Source organism: Corvus moneduloides, chromosome 3 (assembly GCF_009650955.1).
Source record: "Corvus moneduloides isolate bCorMon1 chromosome 3, bCorMon1.pri, whole genome shotgun sequence".
Lineage (NCBI taxonomy): Eukaryota > Metazoa > Chordata > Aves > Passeriformes > Corvidae > Corvus > Corvus moneduloides.
In genome coordinates, this window is record NC_045478.1 from 105,351,729 (window position 1) to 105,373,665 (window position 21,937).

Here is a 21,937-nt window from a genome sequence, read left to right on the forward strand (position 1 = left end):
ATACAAGCTTTAATAGAGACAATATCAAGATTACTACAGAAGAAAAAGATTAGTGAATGAAGAATTAAAAAAAATATAAATGTACCTCCTTTGACAGGCAGTGAAAAAAATGGAAAAATGAAAGGCATAAAAATCTAAACAGGTATTTTAAAATACAAACATTTTAATAATCCCAAATATTTACGTTTCTGGATTCCAGAAATTATTGGTTTTGTGCAATTTGCATTTTTTTTCTAGAATGAGAGATTTTGCAAAACCTTTGTTAGCTTAAACAACATTTTAATCAATCAAAGAATTTTTCATTCTTATCCCAGAGTTAAAAAAACTTTCTCTGTTGGAAATGCATTGTAGCAGTAAAAGCAAAGTTGATCTATGAAAGATAATGCACATGGGTGAGATAATCTGAATTTTCATAGAAAACATTGTTAATTGATTGCACTGGCTCAAGACAAAGGTTTAATGCTGTAGACAGCTCATGGATTATTTTCATTATCAGTCAAAAAACAAGTTCTGAGAATGTTTAGAATGCTAAAGAAAATATTAATGGAACTATATTTAAATCAATGGCCCACTTTCCCTGTAAAGGATTAGTGGTTTGGATGGCTTTTTCTCCCATTCCCATTTCTTTTTTTTCCCCATGTGTATTTAAAAGTTAGGTTAGCAATAGAAGAGCTTAAGAAATTAGAAATTAAAATGTACTGGGTCAAGTCTGCTTCTTTGCATAAATTGTTTCTCTTAGAGGGTAACTTAGGAGAAATATTCTACTCTTAAGAAATTTTCTTTTGCCTTCAGTCCAAGTACTTTCCAGTTCATCCCACATTGTTCTTACACGACTTTTTGCAGAATAGTTTTCTCATTTTTCCGCTCATCACAGTAACCTCCCTTCAACACTTTGTTTCTGGTTTGGATTTGGTTTTTCCAACGGCACATGTTTGACAATGGACAGTAGTGAGAACACTAGGACCTCAAAGATATAGGAAGACAGTATGGCAGATATCAATTCTGCATCTTAAGATCTTAATTTTCTTTTTCATACCTCAGAACTGGAAAGCCCAATATCATTCTGCAGCTGAATACCTGTTGAAAGTCTTTCCTTGTGAATTCTATCTCAGAGTATCCCAATTTATCGCAAGAACTGGTACAACTGGTCCTATATCTTAAGTGTGGGACCTGCACCTTTTTGTGTATAAGGTTTATTGTCACTTCTGTTAATTCAGAAGGGCTCTTTCCCTCCTGACTGATATCTGCATCCTCTTCAGCATTACCACGGTGTCTACTTTCATGTCATCTACAGAGATCATTGTGTGCTTGGCACTTTATACTGAGATCAGTGAAGAAAATACAAAAGATGATTGATTGTGGAGCTCAGCTTGGGTACTTTCTTAGGAGTTCCACTGAGGTAGTTTTTCTGGCAGAAAACCACTGTTTTTCTTACATTCATATCTGCAGTGGTGTCCGTGGTAGCTCCTACGGCACAGTCTAATGCAGTTTGGGAATTCACCATGATATTCCTCTTGTTAACTCCACGTGGGACTCAGCATTGAGTTTATCATGTCTCCGTGACAAAAGCACATGTAGATCTTCTACTCATTCAACTAGATGGCATCAGTTCCCCAAAATACATGGAGAGCTTTGGTCCATCTGACCCACCAACTATTTCTTGAGGCTTTTTATTTTTCAAATATAGGCAATATAGAGGGGAACATAAGGGCCAGAATATGGTACAGTTGACACATTGGCAGGTCTGAATGTGACAAGCAATGACTGCTTATCATCTGTGTGAAAGATTCACCGAGAAGCTAAAGAAGACACCGAATGAAGTGGGAGTTGAAGACAGGAGACAACTCCAGGGCTCGTTCCTGGAAGGAGATGCATCCTGGGAAGATGAGAGCCTTGAGTGTAATGTAAAACAAGCAGCCCTTTTATTCAGAACCTGTCAATAGCTACAGCAGCAGGATATCAGTCTCTATATGAGATAGAGGAAGGAGGACAGAAAAAAATTCCTTGTTCAATGCTATCGTTTGGGGTTTTTTTTTCCTTCAGCTTTTTACCATACAATTTTTACACTCCTGTACTTTTTCCACAGTTAATCCATGATTTGCTACATGACGTCATATCAAATGCATTACTGAAATCCAGATAAATTAGATATACTTCATTTCTTTCATCTGGAAAATTAGTGAGCTTGTCAAATACAGCTGTTAAACTAGCCTAACATGATTTGGTAAAGTTTTGCATTTTATCTCATTTTCCAATTGCTTCCATATCTTTAATTATTTCTTTTAAAATTTGTTCTAAAGCAGCATATATGGCTAAGGTCAGACTAAATACTTAACCTGGGTAGTTTTTAAATTCTTCTCATGTAAAGCTATTACATTATCTGTTCTCTACTGCAAAAAATAACATGCCCCATTGGATAGCTGGATTTAAAAACTCCTGGCTTCTTATTTTGAAGTTCTGGGATAAAGATTATCTTCTTCACTTTCTGACCACACAAGATCAGTAAGAATATGTACATTGCTTTCTTCTGAGCTGCAGAGATCTGCATTTTCATAGATACCTGCCTATTAGTCAATTGAGACTGCTCCTTTGGATCACCACCAGCCTTACTATAAAGTGATTTTCCTCTACTCTATGATCTCTTTAATAGCACTTAAAAATCTCTGGCTTTTAAATTTATTTTACTTCCCTTGGAAAGTTCTTTGGGCTTAAATTCTGGCAACTTTTCTTCTGTGTTTATTTATTTTTGTAATTCTGAAAGGCACTGCTTTCTTTACTGAGCAAATCTGGGGTTTTACCCTCCTGTAATATAGCCTGTGATAGTGTATTTGTTCAGTCTAGTAGGTCTCCTCTTGTATATTTTAACCTTGCAGGTGCAAGCTCAAAAATATATATATATATTTTTTTTTTTTTTTTTCATTATTTTAATACTTTACCTTATAGAATTTCCAAGTGTCATTCCTGGCTGAATCCAGCCCCTTACACTGATTGCACAATCTAACTTCCTTCGACGTATCAAATTTTGTTCTTTTTAAATCAAAAATCAGATTTACAGGTTTATTTTTAGTTGTCCTTATATTAATTTAAGTCAGCTCCTGATCACTCAATCAAAAAATGTTTCCTACAATTAACTTTTCTGTGATGTCTCCAATCCTTAGCCAAGGAAAAGATAAAATTGTGTTCTTTTTTGTTGGTTTTGTCTGGACAAAAGCCTCAATGAATATTCTAGGAAGTTGATATCTACCTATATTCATGTTATTATGTCCAGTTATAATATGAATAAAAGAAGGCATTATACCAGTGTGTAAAATAATGACAAGGAGAAGTAAAAATAAGGCAAGGAGTTATTTGAAACTCAATTCAGTAAGTTCTCCAGAGTAAAGATGGAAGAAATTATCCTGGAAGAAGCAGGAATCAAAATACATGAAAAATTCATCTTAGTTACTGAGACACAAACCAGCAGTTAAGTGATGGATGTAACTAGGCCAGTGTTCTCCCTTGCCTTTGTAATTGCACAACTGATTTCTTGCATGTTTTTCTGATTTCATACAGGTCTGACTGCTCTTTGGTTATGATTAAATGTATTTGTCAGCATGCACCCAGGTCTCACTTCCCATATAATTTTATTGTTGATGTGAAAGATTGATGTTAACAAAAATGGAAATTTATTTTCCCCTTCTCTTTGGGTGAGCTGCTGTTGCAGCTTACCCAAAGACAAGGAATTATTTTTTTAAAAAAAAGCACTGCTGCCCTTTGAGTGATTATGAAATTCTCCTATCCTGCTGCTCTCTTTAAGTAAAGAGCCTAGGCGATACCCAAACAAAGCACTACAGTAAGTCTCTTTTGAAAAAGTGGTTTCAGTAAAATTTCCCAAATCAGCTTTTTAATTTGACAGCTTATCAGGTCTTTCTGTCAGATAATGCTATATAATAATGCTTCTCCAAGTCTGCAGACAGGTTTTTTTTCCCCCTTTATTTTTCATCTTGGATATCCTGGTGAAATACAAAGGCTCATCCCTTCTTAGGCTTGTTAGATCCTGTAATTAAATTCAGATCTTGATAAAATGTGTGGCACAGTTGTCATTACTTGATCACAGAAGGTATAACACCTTTCAGTTAAATACGGCAAGGTGGCACAATGGAAGGAGAAAGAAAATGTCAAATGAGCAGTGATTCAGAAAAATGTTTTTAAAATACTGAAAGAAAGAGAGATGTGCTCTTTTTGTGTCTTGTGGAAGAGGATGGGCTGGTACCTGCTTACCATAATTAGGCACAGGGTGATATGGAAACGGAATTTCTGAAGACAACAAGCTCCAGGCGTTCAAGTTAGAGGAATAAAATGGGAATGAAAACAGACCTAAGAAAGAGACGGGGCAAATCTGCCACAGCTGGTCTCTTTCACCCCTTCAGGAAAGGCATTATCTGTTAACAATTCCCAAAAGTCAGATCACAAAGGATGAATTATTGCCATATTTAGAGGTTCTTTTACAAACTTGTATTTGTCTTGACATAGGTTTTCTGTGTAACCTGCAATATCACACCCAATCTAGTAGGGTAAGTTAGAAATGGAGGATTAACATCTTGTCAGTTAAGAGAACAATTGGCTCAAATTCTTTCCCAAGGAATTTAAGCTGCATAATTTCCTTAACAATATAATGCTGGCATCTCTGATGGCATCAGTGATTTAAAAGAAATTCGTCATTCATCTTTTCTTTCCCAGTGGCAGGACCGTGTTGTCAGTGCAGAGATTTGAACAGCAGATTCCTTTGTTTCTCTTTCCTTCCAGCCTCCAGTGGGTTTGTAACTACCTCATTACACAGGACTTTATATAACATGTCACTCACTGAGCCAAACCAATAATTCACTCACCCCGGTAAAATGATTTCTGTGTAACACTTAAGTTGGTATACTTGTGACAGTGCCTCTGTCCTGAGATGCCTCACTAGACTGGCACACACATGGGTCTGCTTTAAGGCTCACACTGAAGCTCCCAGTGGCTGGTTGAGAATGCAGGAGCAGAGTACAATGCAGTGTGCTCCTCCTGCCATGCACTCTATTTCCATTATGTTCTGGGGCAAGCCTGGAGTCAGTCTGCAATGGGAGCCTTTCTCAGGACAGAACAAATCAATGTGGTGTTGAGCCTTTGAAGCAGACAATCTATCATATGGAAAACAAAACTAATTTCTCTGCAGTGCTATTGTGTTTTAGGTGCTCTCGGAAGATGAGGGTTTTTTTTTTTTATTTGGGGCACATTCGTGCACGTGTCCCCAATATATTTTACTGGTGGCATGAGGTGTGACAGCAGTATAGTACTTTATGTCTGCAGGATAAGAACTTCCATTAAACTAACTAATTCAGAAATAGTCACTATAATTCATACTGCAGCAGGGAAAACAGCAACTTGCTCCATCCTAGATAGATATATTTTCCAGAGAGCAAACTGCATTAAGCAGGTATCCAGAAGGACACAAATCATTGCTGTCTGGAACATATAAGTGTACACATTCTTTAGACTCTCTCTCTCCTCTTTGTGCCCTGCGAACACAGGAGAGAAGCTGTACGCCCATCTCCTCATCCTCTGGTTTGATTAGATTTCTTCAGTCTTAAGCCCTGTTGGTTAAAAGCCAATCAAACAAAAACCATCTTGCAACTGCAGTATCCACACTGTCAAAATAATTTTTTTCTTTAATACTTTGGATTTAAGATTAATGGCACCTTGGTTGCAACAAATTCTACTCTTGTATTATATCACGCATATACAGTTAACTTCAGAGTGTTCCAGGAGTGTTCAAAGACCTGCCTTGACCCTAGCAAGGTATAGCTAAGATAGAGGATATATATTTTTTTTTTTTTTTCCAGTCTATCCTACCTGTCAAAAAAGAAATGTATGATTTATATAACCTAGAACTCTTAAGAGCTTCACAAGGGTCATATTGTGTAGTATAAGTATTTCAAATAAATTTGAAGCAGAAATTGAATATTCCTCAGTGTATCAGAAGCATGAAACATTGTAAAGGGCATCCTAATTTCAGCCCCTTACATACAGAAGTTAACTGAATTAAAGGCAGTGAAATTATGCTTTTGCAAATTGGTTTAATTGAGATGTGAATGGTTTATTTTCCTCTGTGAACTATTTCTAAGGAGTTAAATGGCTTTTCTGGTGCAGCATTGAGTTTAGTGGACATTAAAAAATGAATGAAACACGATATCATCAAGGTTAAGTATATATAAAGACAATTTTGATTTTCCTGTTTTACAGAACTGATGGGCATTAATAGAGGAGATGTTTAAATTTTTAAATTACAGTTGCACAATAGGGAGAGAATAACAAATATGCCCTTTTGAAAAGAGCAAGTGGTGCTAAAAATATAACTGTAGCTGGGTATAGGGCTAAATCTTGAAAGAATTTTCTTATTTTCAGAGCACGGCAATTGCCTCATAGCAATTTTCAACCAAAGGATTCTTGCCCATCTCACTTTAGGGTCCTAGTCCTAGAGTTTTTGTGAGTGAGTTTTTGTCTGAACTAAACTACACACTCAGCTATGGCTGCATTATCCATTCTAAAAGGCTATGGTAGGATATGGTACACATGAGGGATTTAGGCAGAGAGGTTTCAGGCTCCATTTCAGGGCTCCTCCTCCCCTTTTATTAAGTTCTCTGGTGCTTATAGGTATCCTGTGTGTAAAAATCATACTTTAAGAGCCAAATTACAATCAGAGAGGAGCAACACTGCAGAGGGCGGTGTGGCAGTGACTTTGGGGAGCCTGCACATCACAGCTATACATCGCATTTTCAATCCCAAAGCTAGTGGATACGCCTCATCCAAGTGGTAAGCAGTGAATATAGTTAATTATTCATTAGTCAGCCTGAGCTAATAAGTTCAGTATTGCATAAAACTGATGGTTCTCAGTGAGGGGCACTCACTGACTGGAACTCCCAACACCCACTGGGATTCTCTACTGGCTCTAAAAAGGTTATGGCAATGTAGACAGTGTCCTGGAGAAATGTGATTCCAAGAAGACACTTGTGGGGGTCTCGTCTTCCAGGTTGCTCTGTATGAAGCATCACATGAGGCTGTGACAAAGGAATTTATGGAAATCACTTTATGGGCACAAAAGGCTAAAGCATTAAGAACTAGGGAGGATTTTACCACCTTTTGCAGCACTTTGAAACAGGCTCTGGAACGGGTATCAAAGTCTGTACCTGGGGTCTGTGGTTCTATGGAAGAAAACAAATTGGCGCGTGTGTAATGAGATCCCTGGAGAGAAACAATCTTAAGTGATTTATACTGTCAAAAAGAAAACTATGCAGTGACTTGATTACAATCTAAGTGCTTTCAGGAGGAGAAAACTGGAGATGCTTACAGTGCTCTTTAGCTGTTCCTAGAAAGCTGTAACCAGAACTGAGATATTCATGGAAGAAATGAGCACAGAATTTCAACAGTGAGCCTTGGTATTCACTTCTGAGAGATTTACCTCTATGGTGTATCACCACGTCAGGAGAAGGTGGTTTCCTGGAAGCCCTGATTGAGCCTGTTACAGGTTATAAATTAACCAAAGAATAGTTTCATGGCTGAATACCTGATTTAGTGGGTCAATAGTCATATCCTGTGATGTGCAGTTGACATTAGGCCTATGTCTTAGGAGTGTATTATTGATATAAGAATAATGCTGTGGTAGCAATATGTTTATAATGCAGATATAGCAACAACTTTCCAGGAATTAAAGTCAGAGTAAAAAAAAAAAAAAAAAAGTTTCCAGGTATCATTTCTATATCCAGAAACATTACTGTGCTAATCAACAGCTATGCAATGCCTTAAATATGTCAGTCCTATTACATCAAACTGGGAATGTGCTTGTAAAAGAGCAGAAAGAGAATACTGGAAATATTACTTAAATCCTAATATATAATTTACATTTCTCTTTCTCAGTTTTGTGTATTTATACATCCAGAAATCCTGATATGTAAGGAATGATTCTTAGTTAGCTGCTTGCTTGTCCATTCTATCTGATAGCTCACAGTTTGCTGCATGTAATTTTTGCAGTAGCTGACTTTAGTTAAAGAGCATTCCATGGAGTAAGCCTGCATGCAGCTTTTCCAGCTGAGCTGGAGAGATGAGCCGTGCTGCAGGAGTGTGTCAAAAATAATCTGCTGCCTGTACACTTCCCTTATCTGTCATAGCTCTGTGGATGTGAGCACCATGGGTGTTCTGTGCAGAAAACAGAATGGGATGTTGCTCCAATCCTTGTCAGAATCCTGGTTTAGCCTTGTACTTTATTGGTGGTAACAATCCATCCTGGCAGTCAGACATATTTTAGTGTTAATTGAATATACTGCAGCCTCAGCAGTGAAACTTCTAAACAAAGTTTTAGTGTTCTGCTGTAGAAGCAGTGGCAAATCTGTGAACATATGAACAAAAGCACAGAAGGCACCTTCCTTTTCCCATCTAATCTATCGAGTCCATGCCAGTACTTTCATGGGTGATGATGGACAATAGATTGATGGACTGATGTAGTCCTCCCTGCTCATAGTCGTGAATTTTGTCTTGAAATATGCTTATTAAACTGGAATTCATTAATATTTTATTAGTAAGTCATCTGCACATTTTAGCTGTTAGTGTATTATCTGCTTTGAATTAGATTCTTATTTAATACTTCACCTTGCTCAGTACCATCATTTAGAAATAAAAATAATTTAAATAGCATATTACATTATATTTAATAATGCATTAGTGCTTAGTGTTAGAGAAGCTACAAGAGTTCATAAAGCTGGAAAGATGATAATAGCCTTATTTAATTTCAACATGGTGGGTTTCAGTAGGTTTTTAAAAGGTCAAGTGGTTTCCTGAGAAAAAGTAGATGTGTAAATTGTGCTAGCAGAGCTATTTTCTTTCTAAAGTTGATCTTTTTCCCATTTAACATTTCATAAGTGTTTCAGAGTAGAAGTCAGGTCCACACTGTGGATATTGCATTAGCAAATGGATTTTTGTAGAACAAAACGAAAAATTAAACATATTGACAGTTGACTAGTGATTATCTATTTCCTTGCAAAGTCATATATGCTTACCTAGTCCAATACTGATTGTTTCTTCATTCTGGTGTTTCAGCTCAGATTTGCTCTGAAAATCAAGCCAATAAATTTAGACCTACATGAAAGTTAGCTGCCAGCTTTGAACTGCCCATCCAAAACGTGCCCTTGTTAGCTTTAAAACAGAGCAGCTCCTCATATGAAAGTGGATCCCAGGCAAGAACTTAAAGCATTGGGATGTCTTGGTTTAGCTGGTGTAGGTCAGATCCACATGTGTTAGGACTGGCTTTGGAGTCACTGGCTTTCTCTTCTAGAGGCTCAAGGCTACCTTGACACCATCTGTCATCTGAAAACATCCAAGGAGAGATCTGTAGCTTCAAAGATCTTTTCAGGCCATGATTTAGGAAGACACTGGAGAATTGCTTCCGTGCTTGATGCTCAGCGTGTCTTTATGGACTTTTGCAGAATAGGGTGCACTGAAATGGACTTGCCATGCACGTGGTTTGTGCCAACATTGACAGCCCTTCTCCTGCCTATTCCCCACACAAGGTCTTTACTCAGCAGTGGGTCTTTGTCCCATTTTTACACAGAGAATATGAGAATTCATGAAGGAGACATATCAGGAAAGTGACAACCATATTATGGTAACCAGATGTTCCCTTCCCTGAGAACTTCCTAAACCATACAAAAAGGAAAATATAGAAGAGTTTTGATTATAGAAACTCAAAGTATCTGAGCAATTAACTGTCCAATTCTCTTCAAAATTAACATCTCAAAACAAAATCAAATGTTTCACAACAATTCTCAGTATTCTAAGTTGTACTACTTTAAAAAAAATGAGGTAAAACATAATCACAAGAGGAAAAACCTTAGCTAATTGTAAATGTTTTGCAGATTATTAGAAACTTAGCTGCATTTTATAAAAAGTTATAATGATGTGCAACATAGCACAGGTTAAAGGGGAATTATTAGTGATTTTTTTTCTTAAATTTATAAATATGAAATCAGATTATTTCAATTTTTAACAGATAAAATTAAACTTCTGCTGGGAGTCTACCCACAGCCATTAGACTTTTCCATTAGACTTTAGTCTTGTCATTGCAGTTCTGCAGTCCTAAAGCACTCCTCTGTTTTTATCTCAGTGAACATCTGTTTCTATTATTTACAGTTTCTGTTTCTGCATCTTGCCGAAAGCATTAAAACTCCCCTGTATGTACAAGTTTAAACCTTTCCATTTGAAATAGATTATTCTTTTATAGTAAAATGTCTTCAAGGCTTAAATACACAAATTGAAATGCCACTTTTAGACAGAACTGAAAGTCTGGAGCTGGCTTTGGCCAAGGGCTAGGTTTTTTTCACTTTTTTTTGCCTGCACTGCTGACACAGAACAGATTTTTATCTCTTAAATGCCATTTTCTGTCTGTATGGGCACATCTGTTTTTTTCCTTCTTGGCAAACTCTGGTCCAAAAAATGACCTCTGTTTTGTTCCTGTTGGCTTGTGTGTAATTATGCTTATCCATAGGAGAATAAGATGATACAGCCTGGGCAGGTGCAGCAAGTGTGACAAAGCACCTGTATGTCCCAGGACTTTAGAACACAGGGGTTAACTCCAGCATCTTCATGTTTTGTGAAAGAACATGAAATCAACATTTTTAAAATTTACAGCTGGAGTCAAGTTAGTTTGTGTGCTGTTGATGAAGGCTGATGCTGAGTGCTTTGGATTTCCCACAGTGTTTATGAACCTGGTCATGTAATGAGCATGACTTTATCTGCACCCTGCACTGCCCCTGCACAGCCTGCTCAAGCAGTCCAATTGCAGCAGTTTTGGAGATCACAACTGAAGGCCAATCTTCTATTTTCTCTTATCAACCACATATCCAAGAGGAGGATTTAACTCCAGAAGATTTTTCCAATTGTTTCAGATGACTTTTCATGTTGCAAATTGTCCACAAATAACTTATGGGAAAAATAGATTTTCCCAAAGCCTTTCACTAACCACAATAAAATACAAGGTTATGAGCAATGACCTTCTGACAGTTTGTCCTTTTTCCAAACTTGGAACTTATGTGGTGATTAAACTTAATTAGGAGACACTTACCACATAGTTAGTAAGTCCTTTCTTAGTGATGGCTTCTACCTGAATACTGGATATTCATGGAGTTACAGCCCAGTGGGAATTTAAAATGGGCGCTGAGCACAGTGTTTCCCTTTTGCCATTGTTCATTTATATAATGTATTATTTCTGTCAAGAGACATTCTATATAGCACCTCTTTGCTAGCATGAAATGAAGATCATCCAGATTGCTACCTGGGCAAAAGTCAGTAGAACACCCTCAGCAGTTGATTGCTATCTCAGATCTAGCTAATTTTCAATGCAATAGGCTTGAAACATTCTCCATTTTCCAGTTGTTGAAAATCTATTGAATAAGAAACTGCTTACAGCCAACCTCTGGTTAAATCTATATCGAAAATATAACCTTAAATGCTGTGACATTATGATTTAGAAACAGTTCAGAGTCCTTTTACCTTGGAGAACTACAAAATGTCACTCTTGGGGGGATGTTGGGCATGGTACCATACTTGCAACAATTCATTCCTCTTCAATGATTTCTATCAGTTTTCCTGCCTATTTTAGCAGCAGCCCTACAGTATTAGCTCTTTAAATTCTACACAGGCAGTACAAAGGATCTTTTTAAAACTCCTGATAACAAAATATGACCTTTAATTTATCAGACAAGTCTTATGTTTTCTTATCTGCTTCTTGTTGCTTTTCATCTTCTCTTGCTTGTTTTTGATATAATACACCAATCTCTCAAAATAAGCATTCCAGAACTGCACAAACTGAGACAGATACTGCATTACAGTGAGGAAGTGAGAGTCAGGAAGAGCATACTCTTCATTTAATTACTAATTAATCCAGTGAAAAATAATCAAAAACAAAACAGGGCAGAAGGTAGTTGATTTGAAGTGAAGGTTCAGCTCCCCCTGAGAGGTTAATGAGAGTTCTCCATTTAATCCTGTAGAAAGTTGTAAAAATATTATTTACTTTGTTTATATGCAAGCATGAAATAAGGAGCTTACAGGTGAATAGATGTTTTGGTACAGTCTGTAGGATAAATGGAATGGGAACCAACTTATGCATTCATCTTGCAATAAATGTTGTAATTGTATTCTTCTTAAAGGCAAACCTAAGTTTTGCTTTGTTTTTAGCACTGTTATGAGCCACCACTGAGAGATTTGACTCTGCTATGAAGACGCCTATCAGTCATTCTGTGGGCAAATAACCTCTTGGGATGCTTAATATTCATTATAAGGAATTTGAGAGTTCCTGTAGGGTGTAAAGGGTCATATTATATTTTGGTCATTTAATATGAACTTGCCAGGCTTGACACTTCAAAGTTTGGAGAAGTTGTACTTCATGGTGGTTTCTCTCTTCATAGGTTAAATTTTCTCCAGAAGGTAAGGCATTGAAGAGCTGCACTCTTACTTATTTGCTACAGGTTCCTTCTCTAACTTATGAGTTTCTTTGTACTTTTCTCTTCTCTCTGAGTTGACGGTAAGGTTTGTTCAAAATGCTCACATTCTGCAACTGTGTGTGTACCTTCCCTCTGAACACTGGAGGAGGCCCAAATCAACCTTCTGGGTATGTAACTCCTCATACTCCTCCTCTGTCTCTCCCCACACACTGTAACAAGTAGAGCTGACATCTTTCAGCAGCACCTTCATCTGATCCATCCAGAGCTCACTCCTGGATCAAACACTGGCTAGACAAGTCTGTAAGCACTCAGCAAAAATGTAGGTCAGAGCAGTGTCCCCCACTAACACAGTGACTTCCTGAGGTGAACTTGGACCTCTTCTCCTCTCCCCCATGCAACCCAGTCTCAAGTATATGTGCACAATAGTGGAAATAGATGCTATGAAAGAACTTTAGTATGGGCCGTTACTGAGATTATGATTTCATCTCCTGGCCATGTGAGACTGTTTGTGGACTGTTTGTGCCCATATCCCACCCAGAGCTGCTGTGGCTTCCTCTCACGTCATGCAGTTGACATTTCAGTCAGGTTTCATCCCTAACTGCATCTGGAGGAATGATATGGGTCTCTGTCTTTCTCTTGCAGATGTCAGGGGAGTCATGATTCAGAAATAGCGGTGTCAAGATCATGATGAGCAAAACTAGGGAAAGAAGGTTGTTTATAAATGGAGATAGACCTTGGATTCATCACTTTGTTATTTATTTCCGTAACAGATCACTGGGACTAACAATGTGAATTTGTATTCTGTTAAAGGGTTTGTTTCAAAGAAAATATTCTCTAGTATAGGTTGTTCTTCACAGACTCACGATTTTCAACCTTCTTACTTATTCCTTTTCAAGGATGCTGCTATTTCACATCAATAACTGACACCTTTATTTCAAAGCACAAAATAGAATTACACTCCAGCCCTGACAATATAATAAATCAGGAGGGATAAAATACATATTAGTGAAGTTCACATAGTTGGTTTGTCCCAGCTGACCTATAGATATAAAGGTATGATTAAAGTTTTTTTTAGACTACATCTTCTCAGTTGTGACATAAGATTTAGCTCTGACTCAAAGATTTGACCTTTGCTGCTTTTCTCTGCTTACCTTGATTCTTTGGAATTATTGTTATTCCCTTGAAGCCTTTCTGCCAGTATGGAATTAACACTCTGTTGTGACAAAATATTGTCTATTTGGCAGAAGAATGAAGCCATCTAGAAGTCAATCAGGTTAGACAGTGTCATGGTGCACATCCTGAGTGAATCATTTCTACCCAGCTTTTTTAATCAAAGAAATCTTGGCCATATAACCTGGAAGAGTAATGCTGGATAGTCACATAGCTGTCTACAATTAAAGTTTAGGCACATCGGGGGGTTTTTTATGAATTACGATGGAAAGGATGCCTGCCAGAGCACTTAATCTTTCAGAAGGGTAGCAGAAATAAAATCTCAAAGCCGCAGGTTTATTTAGAGTATGAAAAAATTTATTAACCTTCTTGGAAGTGTTTTTACTGAAGAAGTTCCTTGTGGTTCACCATATTGGTAAAAACAAGCATAAATAAAGGAAGGTAGAAAAACATGAGCTGAATACTCCTGAGGAAAACAATCTGTGGTATTTATGATTACTGGGGATGAGATTATAAGATGAGGGAAATGCATACAGTTTTACTGAATTCAGTGGATCTATCCAGATTCGTTGTATCTAAGTGCGTGACCCAAACCAGCTGTTTCGGAAGAAGCAGTTATTGAAACTATGTGTGCTTTTCATGATGTAGTAATAGGACTTTTGTTGCTTTTAATGGAGTTTCCATTATTTTCAATTCTACGTTTAATTTTTTTTAATGTAGTTGTTATGTGTCTACTGGTTTCATCATTACTAAATCCATGTGTTCTCCTTGAAACTAAATCCAGATAAGTTCCACACCATTTCCCCCTAGCCTTTGCATTTATATTATACACTAGAAGAATTTAAGCTAATGTAATAGTGTCAAATTGAGATGTATTTCACAGCGCACTTTTCCTCTGATGACGAATGGGCTAATGTAATCAGCAATTATTTTTTGTGTGACCTTTACAAATCAAATTGTTATTTCCTTGCTTTTCATTTGAATTTTGCTCCCAGTGGTGCAGGACTGCTGCAGCTAGTATAAAACATAATTTATTGATAGAATCACATTATAATAGTCTCAAAAAACATACATACTGTATGTTTTAATGAAAGGATTCAAAGAAATGTATAAGCTGGCCAAGGTTAAATTTATGGTGTTAATTCACAGAGGAGTTTCCAGGCTCACCATAGAGAGGTTCTGGAGCAGCTGCAGATTAGTGAGAGTGGACCTTGCCGACGATAAATCCCGTGTTAGTCATGGAATTACAACAGAGAGTTGCAATAGTGCTAAGGATCCAGTCTGGTGTCTGCAGAGGGTCCTCTTACCAAATGTTCCAGATTTACACCTACTGGGTGAATAAAACACCACAGTTTAATGCCGTCCCAGTAAAGGCAGTTGTGAATACTTTGTCATAACTGCCTGGTTCTCGTGGGATCTAGAGAGCATTCGTTCACAAAAGGCATCCAGTGAGTAACAGTGTGTGAAGTTGATGACTGAATGATGATCTCTACCCATTAAACTTATTTCCATTATGTTACTGCATTCCTTATGCCCACAGACTTCTTCTGAACAACTTAGCCTTTTTTATAAATGACATAGAAGAATCTCACCCACTCCCCCATTTTTTTTTTAAATATAAATAACCGGGGAAAAAAAGGTATGCAACCCTAACTAAAATTCATGATTCATTTACTTTAAGTTAAGGAAACCTTTTGGAAATAGGATGTTCTCTCACTTATTCAGTGACTCAACTGATAGTGCCTCAATAAAAACTGTAGGAACATCCTTCTGAAAAGCTAAATGTGTTAAAAGTAACTGAGTGTCAGTAAATATAAATTATTAACTCAGTGGTTGAGGTATACATACATACACACATATTTTGATGGAAGATACAAATCCAGAACAGAAACATGTAGGATCATACCATTTATTTTGGTTCCTGTGTTGGTCACATGAAATTTCCTGGGTTTTTTCTGGTACTTTTCAAATTTCCTTTTATTCACAGTAAGTTTGCTGTAGGAAAAGGAGGCCAGGATGAAGAGCAGTAATTTTAAAAATCATAACAGGAAAGAAAGAATTAAAGCTTCCTCTATTCTCACATCATCACAGTAGTTGTGTTGTGATGTGTTTAATTCCAAAATTTCACTTCCTTGGAGAAGTACAAAAGGGAGAGATTCAGTAAAATGTTTAATGTTCAGTTTCAGTTCTGTTTCATGGAAAATATATCTAAATATTGAGAACAGAGAGAAATGTACATAGAAACAAAATGTATATGTTTTATATATATATATGTATGTACGTCCATCCACTTTTTAATATGACATACACTTAGATGTTCACATAGCATATTTACTCAGAGAAGTTGTGGAACCCTCTTCTGTGGTTGTCCAAAGAAGTTGTGGATGCCCCATCATGGGAAGGGCTCTAGGTCAGGTCAAATGGGCTTTTAGCAACCTGATCTAGTGAAAGGTGTCTTTACCCATAGCAAGGGGGTGGGAAGAGATGATCTCCAAATGTCCCTTTCAACCCAAACCATTTTATGATTTTACATTGGAAAGGGAACCAACAGGAAAAGATCATCTCCTCAAAAGCAAATAGGTCAGCTTCTGGCATGGTGGATGATGTCCATGATAAACGAAGTGAGGGCTGAATGAAACATGGAAATAGCAGTTCTCATTGCTGCAGAACAAATACCTGCATAAAACCACCGTGGTTTCATTTGCAGTTTTGGGGATCTATTGTACTGATTCTTCCCTGCAAGCCTGTTACGGCTTGTAATTTTGTGACAAACCAGAACACTGATCTCCTGAATTCGGATAATTGTTTGATAGTTAGCAGTGGGATCCTTCTAGCTCAGGAATGTGTCTTTCTGAGCACTACATGGACTTACTGCAGCATGTGCTTACATTTCTACTGCAGATACAGGACTTGATTCCTTGGTTGGTTTGGTGGGTTTTGAAGTCAAAGAAAATATGCACATTTGAGCCAATAAGATTGATTTTGTATTTGGACATGATTTATGAATGACTGCTTTTTACCCATCCGGCTCTTATCTCTCAGATTCTTTACTAATATGAACCAATACAATGAAAGAAAAAGACATTGTTGGTTTAAAATTAGGCTGCCACCAAAAGCCTATACATTGAAGCAAATATTTAGGTTTGCCATTCTCCTAAGTGGTTTTCTGAGGGATCACAACTATATAACTCAAGCACAAAAACCTGTAATTACAAATAAATATTTAAAGTGTTTTGCTAATTATTCCTCATCTGCTATTTTTGTGACTGTATTAGCCTTATTCTATCTCACTGTTTTAGTTAAAAAAGTCAGAGATCTCTGCACTGACTGAGAATAGATACAGTTGGCAAATATGACAAGTTTGTCCCTTGCATTGCTGAGTTCTGATTAGCTCTTAATTTATGAAACCCCACCACAGATGGCCTCTTGCTAAATTTTAAAGCACTTCCATGTTTCAGAACCAAGCTACCTTTCAGCAAGTCACTTTTGTCAAAGCCTTGGTGTTCCTTCAAGACATTGTCAACGAGTCCTAAGAGAATGTACAAACTGCAAATGCCCTGGTCTGTTCTGTACCATGTATTTGAATCTCTGGATTTTGTTTAAATGAAGCGAAGAAATGTGTATTTTTTCTGCTTAGGAATAAGTTACAGCAGGACTATTATTAGACAGAAGAAGTAAGTGTGCCTTAGATGGTGATTAAGAGTTGTGTTCTTCTTCTTTAAATGACTAACCTGGAGTGAGAGGTTGGATGTCTTTTGAAAACTTAAACCTGTTTCACCTGAACATGTTTAACTAGTTAATAAGAAACATCAAAAAAGACAAAACCCTGAGGTCAACTATCATTTTTTTGTAAAGCCATTCGATGATGTTTAAATTTGTTTTTTGGGTCTGTCTATAACATAAGTTTAATAACCTAGCTCAAATGCAGATTTCTAATTTTCAATTAACATAGGAATAATTTTGTTTGCTAAAATAAAATAAATGAATGAATGAAAAGTCTGAACCATGAAATGTTCTAGGTAGCACTTTTTAAAATTCCAAATTTCAAAAAATCATGTGGCAACTGTATAGCTCAAGCTTTAAGTATTAACTTTTAACCTTTGACCTTACAGATTTTAACCAATGAAATGTCTCTTTAAACTTTAAAGGAAACAATGATAACGAGCGCCTGGCGATTGCTAGACAGCGAATTCCATATCGACTTGGTCGAGTAGTTGATGAATGGCTACTCGACAAAGGTAAAAAACATTGATTAAAACTTCAAATAAAAAAATAATTTGAACATAACCAAGTAGTGCTTCATTGTAACACTAATAAACATAAAAAATAAATTTCAGTAAAACTAAATTAAAACAAATTTTAAAAAGTAAAATATAGAGTAATATTTGCATACCTTGTATAATAATTTCTATACATTTCTAGAAGTACCAGCTGTTTAATAATCTTACCCTGTTAACTTAAGGTTAAAGGGACTGTTAAATATAATCCACTAACTCAATCTATGAAGGTACTCATAGCAAACATTAACCAAAAATTATAAATCATTCATAGATTATATTCCATGTTCCAGCATCTAAATTATTAACTAAAAATATCTGTAGTTATGATATCTTCATCATGGTCCTGAAAAAAATTTGTTTAAACTGTAGGTATCTTAAATAGTGGGCAATATGAATTGCCAATCAAAATGAAGTCCCTTTAACGTTTGCAACCTTCTAAGGGGATTTTGGAACAAACACTAATTAAAACAGAACTTTAAAGTTGTGTGCATGCTTTTTGTGAGCAGAAACCAATCTGCTAAAGTGACTATTCTATTTACTAAGAGTGGTACTGTTGCTGAGGATTTCTCTGTTTAATGGAAATGTGCCATGATTTCTCCATCGGTATGTGTATCATTTCTGAAGCCGCTTTTACATCTAAAATCTTTTATTTTAATTGATAGCCTTGCTGAAAGCCAATCAGACATCTATTTTTGAATCTGCCTCTGAGATACTCAGTGTGAACCATGTGTTTCTTTTCAGTGTGTATGTTGAAGGGAAATAAACATTTAAATACGAAAAGGAAATATTTAATTTAAAATGTAAATATTCACATATATAGAGATGCAACAGATTACTGCATAAATTCTTTAAAATTCACTTGACCTAGTGACTTCTTGGCATATATATAAACTTTGTGTGTATATACATATACGTATATGTCTATACATACATAAACTCACTTGTACATAAAGCTATAGGCTCTATGCTGCATTGCGTGGAAAAAATCCAAACTTTTAAATGTTGGCAGACTTGAAGAAAACGTTATCTTAAGGAATTAGAAAACCTGGCATTCTTAAAACACACCAAAAGGTTAACACTGCTTTCAGGTAAAAGGGAGAGGGGTATATCTTGTAGTGCCAAACACATTTGCAAATATATTTGATTGGCCTTTTAGCAAAAAACATATAGATCCCAAAACGTCGTAAATTAAGAAAAATGCAAATGCTCTCAAATTTTATGCATTTCATGGACACCTCATTAAAAAGCAATGAATTATGAGTCAAATCCTTTTCTTATAGTTTATTGCTCTCATTTTTCACCCCATGACAATCTGTTATCACTCGTGTAGAGTATAGCGTTCACAGTCAACATTTTTGCATGTATATAATATTATCTTCACAGGGCGTCAGCTCACAATCTTCAATAGCCAAGCAACCATAAAAATTGGAGGCAAGGAACGCGGCCACCCTTTCCAAGGCCAGCTCTCTGGTCTTTACTACAATGGCTTGAAAGTTCTGAATATGGCGGCAGAAAATGATGCCAACATCGTGATAGAAGGAAATGTGAGACTTGTTGGTGAAGTGCCTTCCTCTATGACAACCGAGTCCACAGCCACCGCAATGCAGTCGGAGATGTCCACGTCAGTCATGGAAACAACCACCACCTTGGCCACAAGCACCGCTAGAAGAGGAAAGGCTCCGACCAAAGAACCCATTGGTCAGGTTAGTTGGCTTCCTCGCCTTTTGCCAATATCCTCACACCTCTGAGCGTGGCTTCCTTTGTCTCATTCCCTCTGCAGATGAAATTGCTCCTGTTAAAGAAATGCATGAGTTACAGTTGAAATTTCTGTACCATACGTGGCTCATGGATGTGATGTTCATCAGCATTTAGAGGGAAAGTAAGGACTTTGCTGTTCTTCTAAATTAGGCAAACTTTCCAGTTCAGATTGTTCTGGTGCTGAGTTATATTGCTCTGTCATCCATCTTCATAGTGGTGCATATTTTTAAATACCCTTTCTTCCTTTGATGGCTTACATCGATTATTTTCAGTGTAGGAATGCAGGATGTCTGGAATTAGAGATAATTAAATGAAGTGGTGACTTTATCCTTGAGATAGAGAAAAGAGACCCAGTTTTAAGAGAGAACAGGAAAGAGGTGTGAAGACAAAAAGTTGCAAGAGTCTGGAAAAGAGGGAATTAGAACTTTCTCTAGTCCCATGATTGATCATCTTCTCTGGCAGTATTCCTCACAAGAAGCAGTGCCAGCAGAGGGAATTAAGAACACTCTGCACCATGAGAGACTCAGGCTCAAAGTCATAGGCTGTTTACTGTTTGAAGTTATTTGTATCTCATGAATTTGGTGATATATTTAGTTGCTTTCAGGTTTTGTCAGGATCTCTGTATAATATGCAGGGGAATTTAATTATTGGGAAAAGGAGGGGAGAAAAACAGGTGAGTGAATTAAGTACCTTCATCTCATGGATATCCTGAGTAACAGCATCAGACATTGGGCTTTAAGAACCTAAAACTTGTCAAGACGTTCCTGTGATGGGAAAGATTCTTTCATATTTATTCTTTCTTAAAAAAAAATGAAACAAAACAAACAAAAAAACCCTCAACCAAACCAAGAAACACAGGTAGACTGCTAAAAGCTTTTCTTATGTTCATTTGGTTCACATGCTTGTTTGTGTGCCCACTGGGCCATCAAGCCATGACAGCTACACTCCTGAGATCCAGAAGTAGGACAAAGAACACAGAAAGCATCATGACCTGTAGGGAGGGACAGGATGCGTTGAATGAGGTTCATTTTCTCAAGAATGAAGCACAGTAGACAGAGGCTGAGGTCAGGTTGCCTGTTTTCTGTGTAAAAACTCAAGTCACAGACTGAATATGATTGGGGCATCAAACTTGACACTTCAGCTTTTCTGTCTGTAGTATCTCTGTATGCTTTATACTATGGACCAAAAACTACAGTAAAGTAAAAATTGTTATTTAAAAATCTTGAAGCAGTACACTTCACTTAGAAATGAGCCTTAAAAAGAAAAGCATTTTGACTTGCAGGTTGACAGAGGGTTTAATAATTATTGTAGTAGGTTACAGAGTTTTACTAAATAGCAATACACTTTCTTTGTTACTAATTCTGTTTTAAATAGTATCTTGCACTCTATTATCCAGCTAGTCTGACCCTCAGTATTTTGCAGCAACAAAATGTAAGGCTTCATCAAATTTACCAAAGGGAAGGTCTGCCTCTAAAAGTGTAGAACACCCTCCCAGTGTGGAAGAATTTGGGCTCAATTAATGTTACTAAGTTAAAATTAAACAATGTTAAGCTGTTCTGTCAGTTCCCAGCATACTGTTGGCCTCTGCCAACAATTTTGGAGGAAAAATGTCACAGGGGCCATTCTCAGTTGGCACCTTGCATGAGCTGTAGGCAGCAGGAGTTTACTGGTGTAATTGCTTTGCCAGTTGGCCTCGGTTTCTGGGAGTATTCCCCACTATAATTTGCACACTATTTTCATGTTTAGCCACTAAGACTTTTCTTTTTGAGGTGTTCCAATGGGATATTTTTGAAATAAAATTTTCATAAGCTAACAGCTATGGTGAGGTGTAAATTTTTCTGAGGTGGGGAAACAGACAGTTAGGGCAAAATGATCTTCCAAAGCTGATCTGTTTCTAGACTGTGGCGCCTGAAATAAAATGTGGCCCTTATTGATTCTGTCAGAACATCCACTCAATTTTTTAGAGAACCTCACTGCCACTGGGGCTGAGTGGCCTCGATGCAGTTGTGCCATTTCCTCCTTCCTCTCTGGCTGAAGTGGCTATGCCAAAATAACGGGAGCTCTTTGATACCTCACCATGAGGAGCACCCAGAGGTACAGAACATCTCTCCAACCCAAGTTCTGAGGGTGAAGGTTTTGATCAGCCTCTGTCACCTGTTAGCTGGGGTGGAACAAGGACTTCATGCATCCAATGGGACACAATGCCGATTTATGGGCCTGAAATCA

At 37.1% G+C, this 21,937-nt stretch overlaps 1 protein-coding gene across 37 annotated transcripts in view; it reads left to right on the top strand.

The window, feature by feature from the left end:
- NRXN1 (neurexin 1) overlaps nt 1-21,937 on the top strand; it is a 674,266-nt gene that overhangs the window by 559,891 nt on the left and 92,438 nt on the right. For 26 of the 37 annotated variants that reach the window (XM_032103140.1, XM_032103136.1, XM_032103145.1 and 23 more), the window contains 2 exons: nt 17,822-17,911; nt 19,337-19,656. In XM_032103140.1, coding sequence (XP_031959031.1) covers nt 17,822-17,911; nt 19,337-19,656 — 410 coding nt within the window. The remainder of the gene's footprint in view (nt 1-17,821; nt 17,912-19,336; nt 19,657-21,937) is intronic. The other 11 variants (XM_032103158.1, XM_032103161.1, XM_032103163.1 and 8 more) reach the window with 1 other exon arrangement.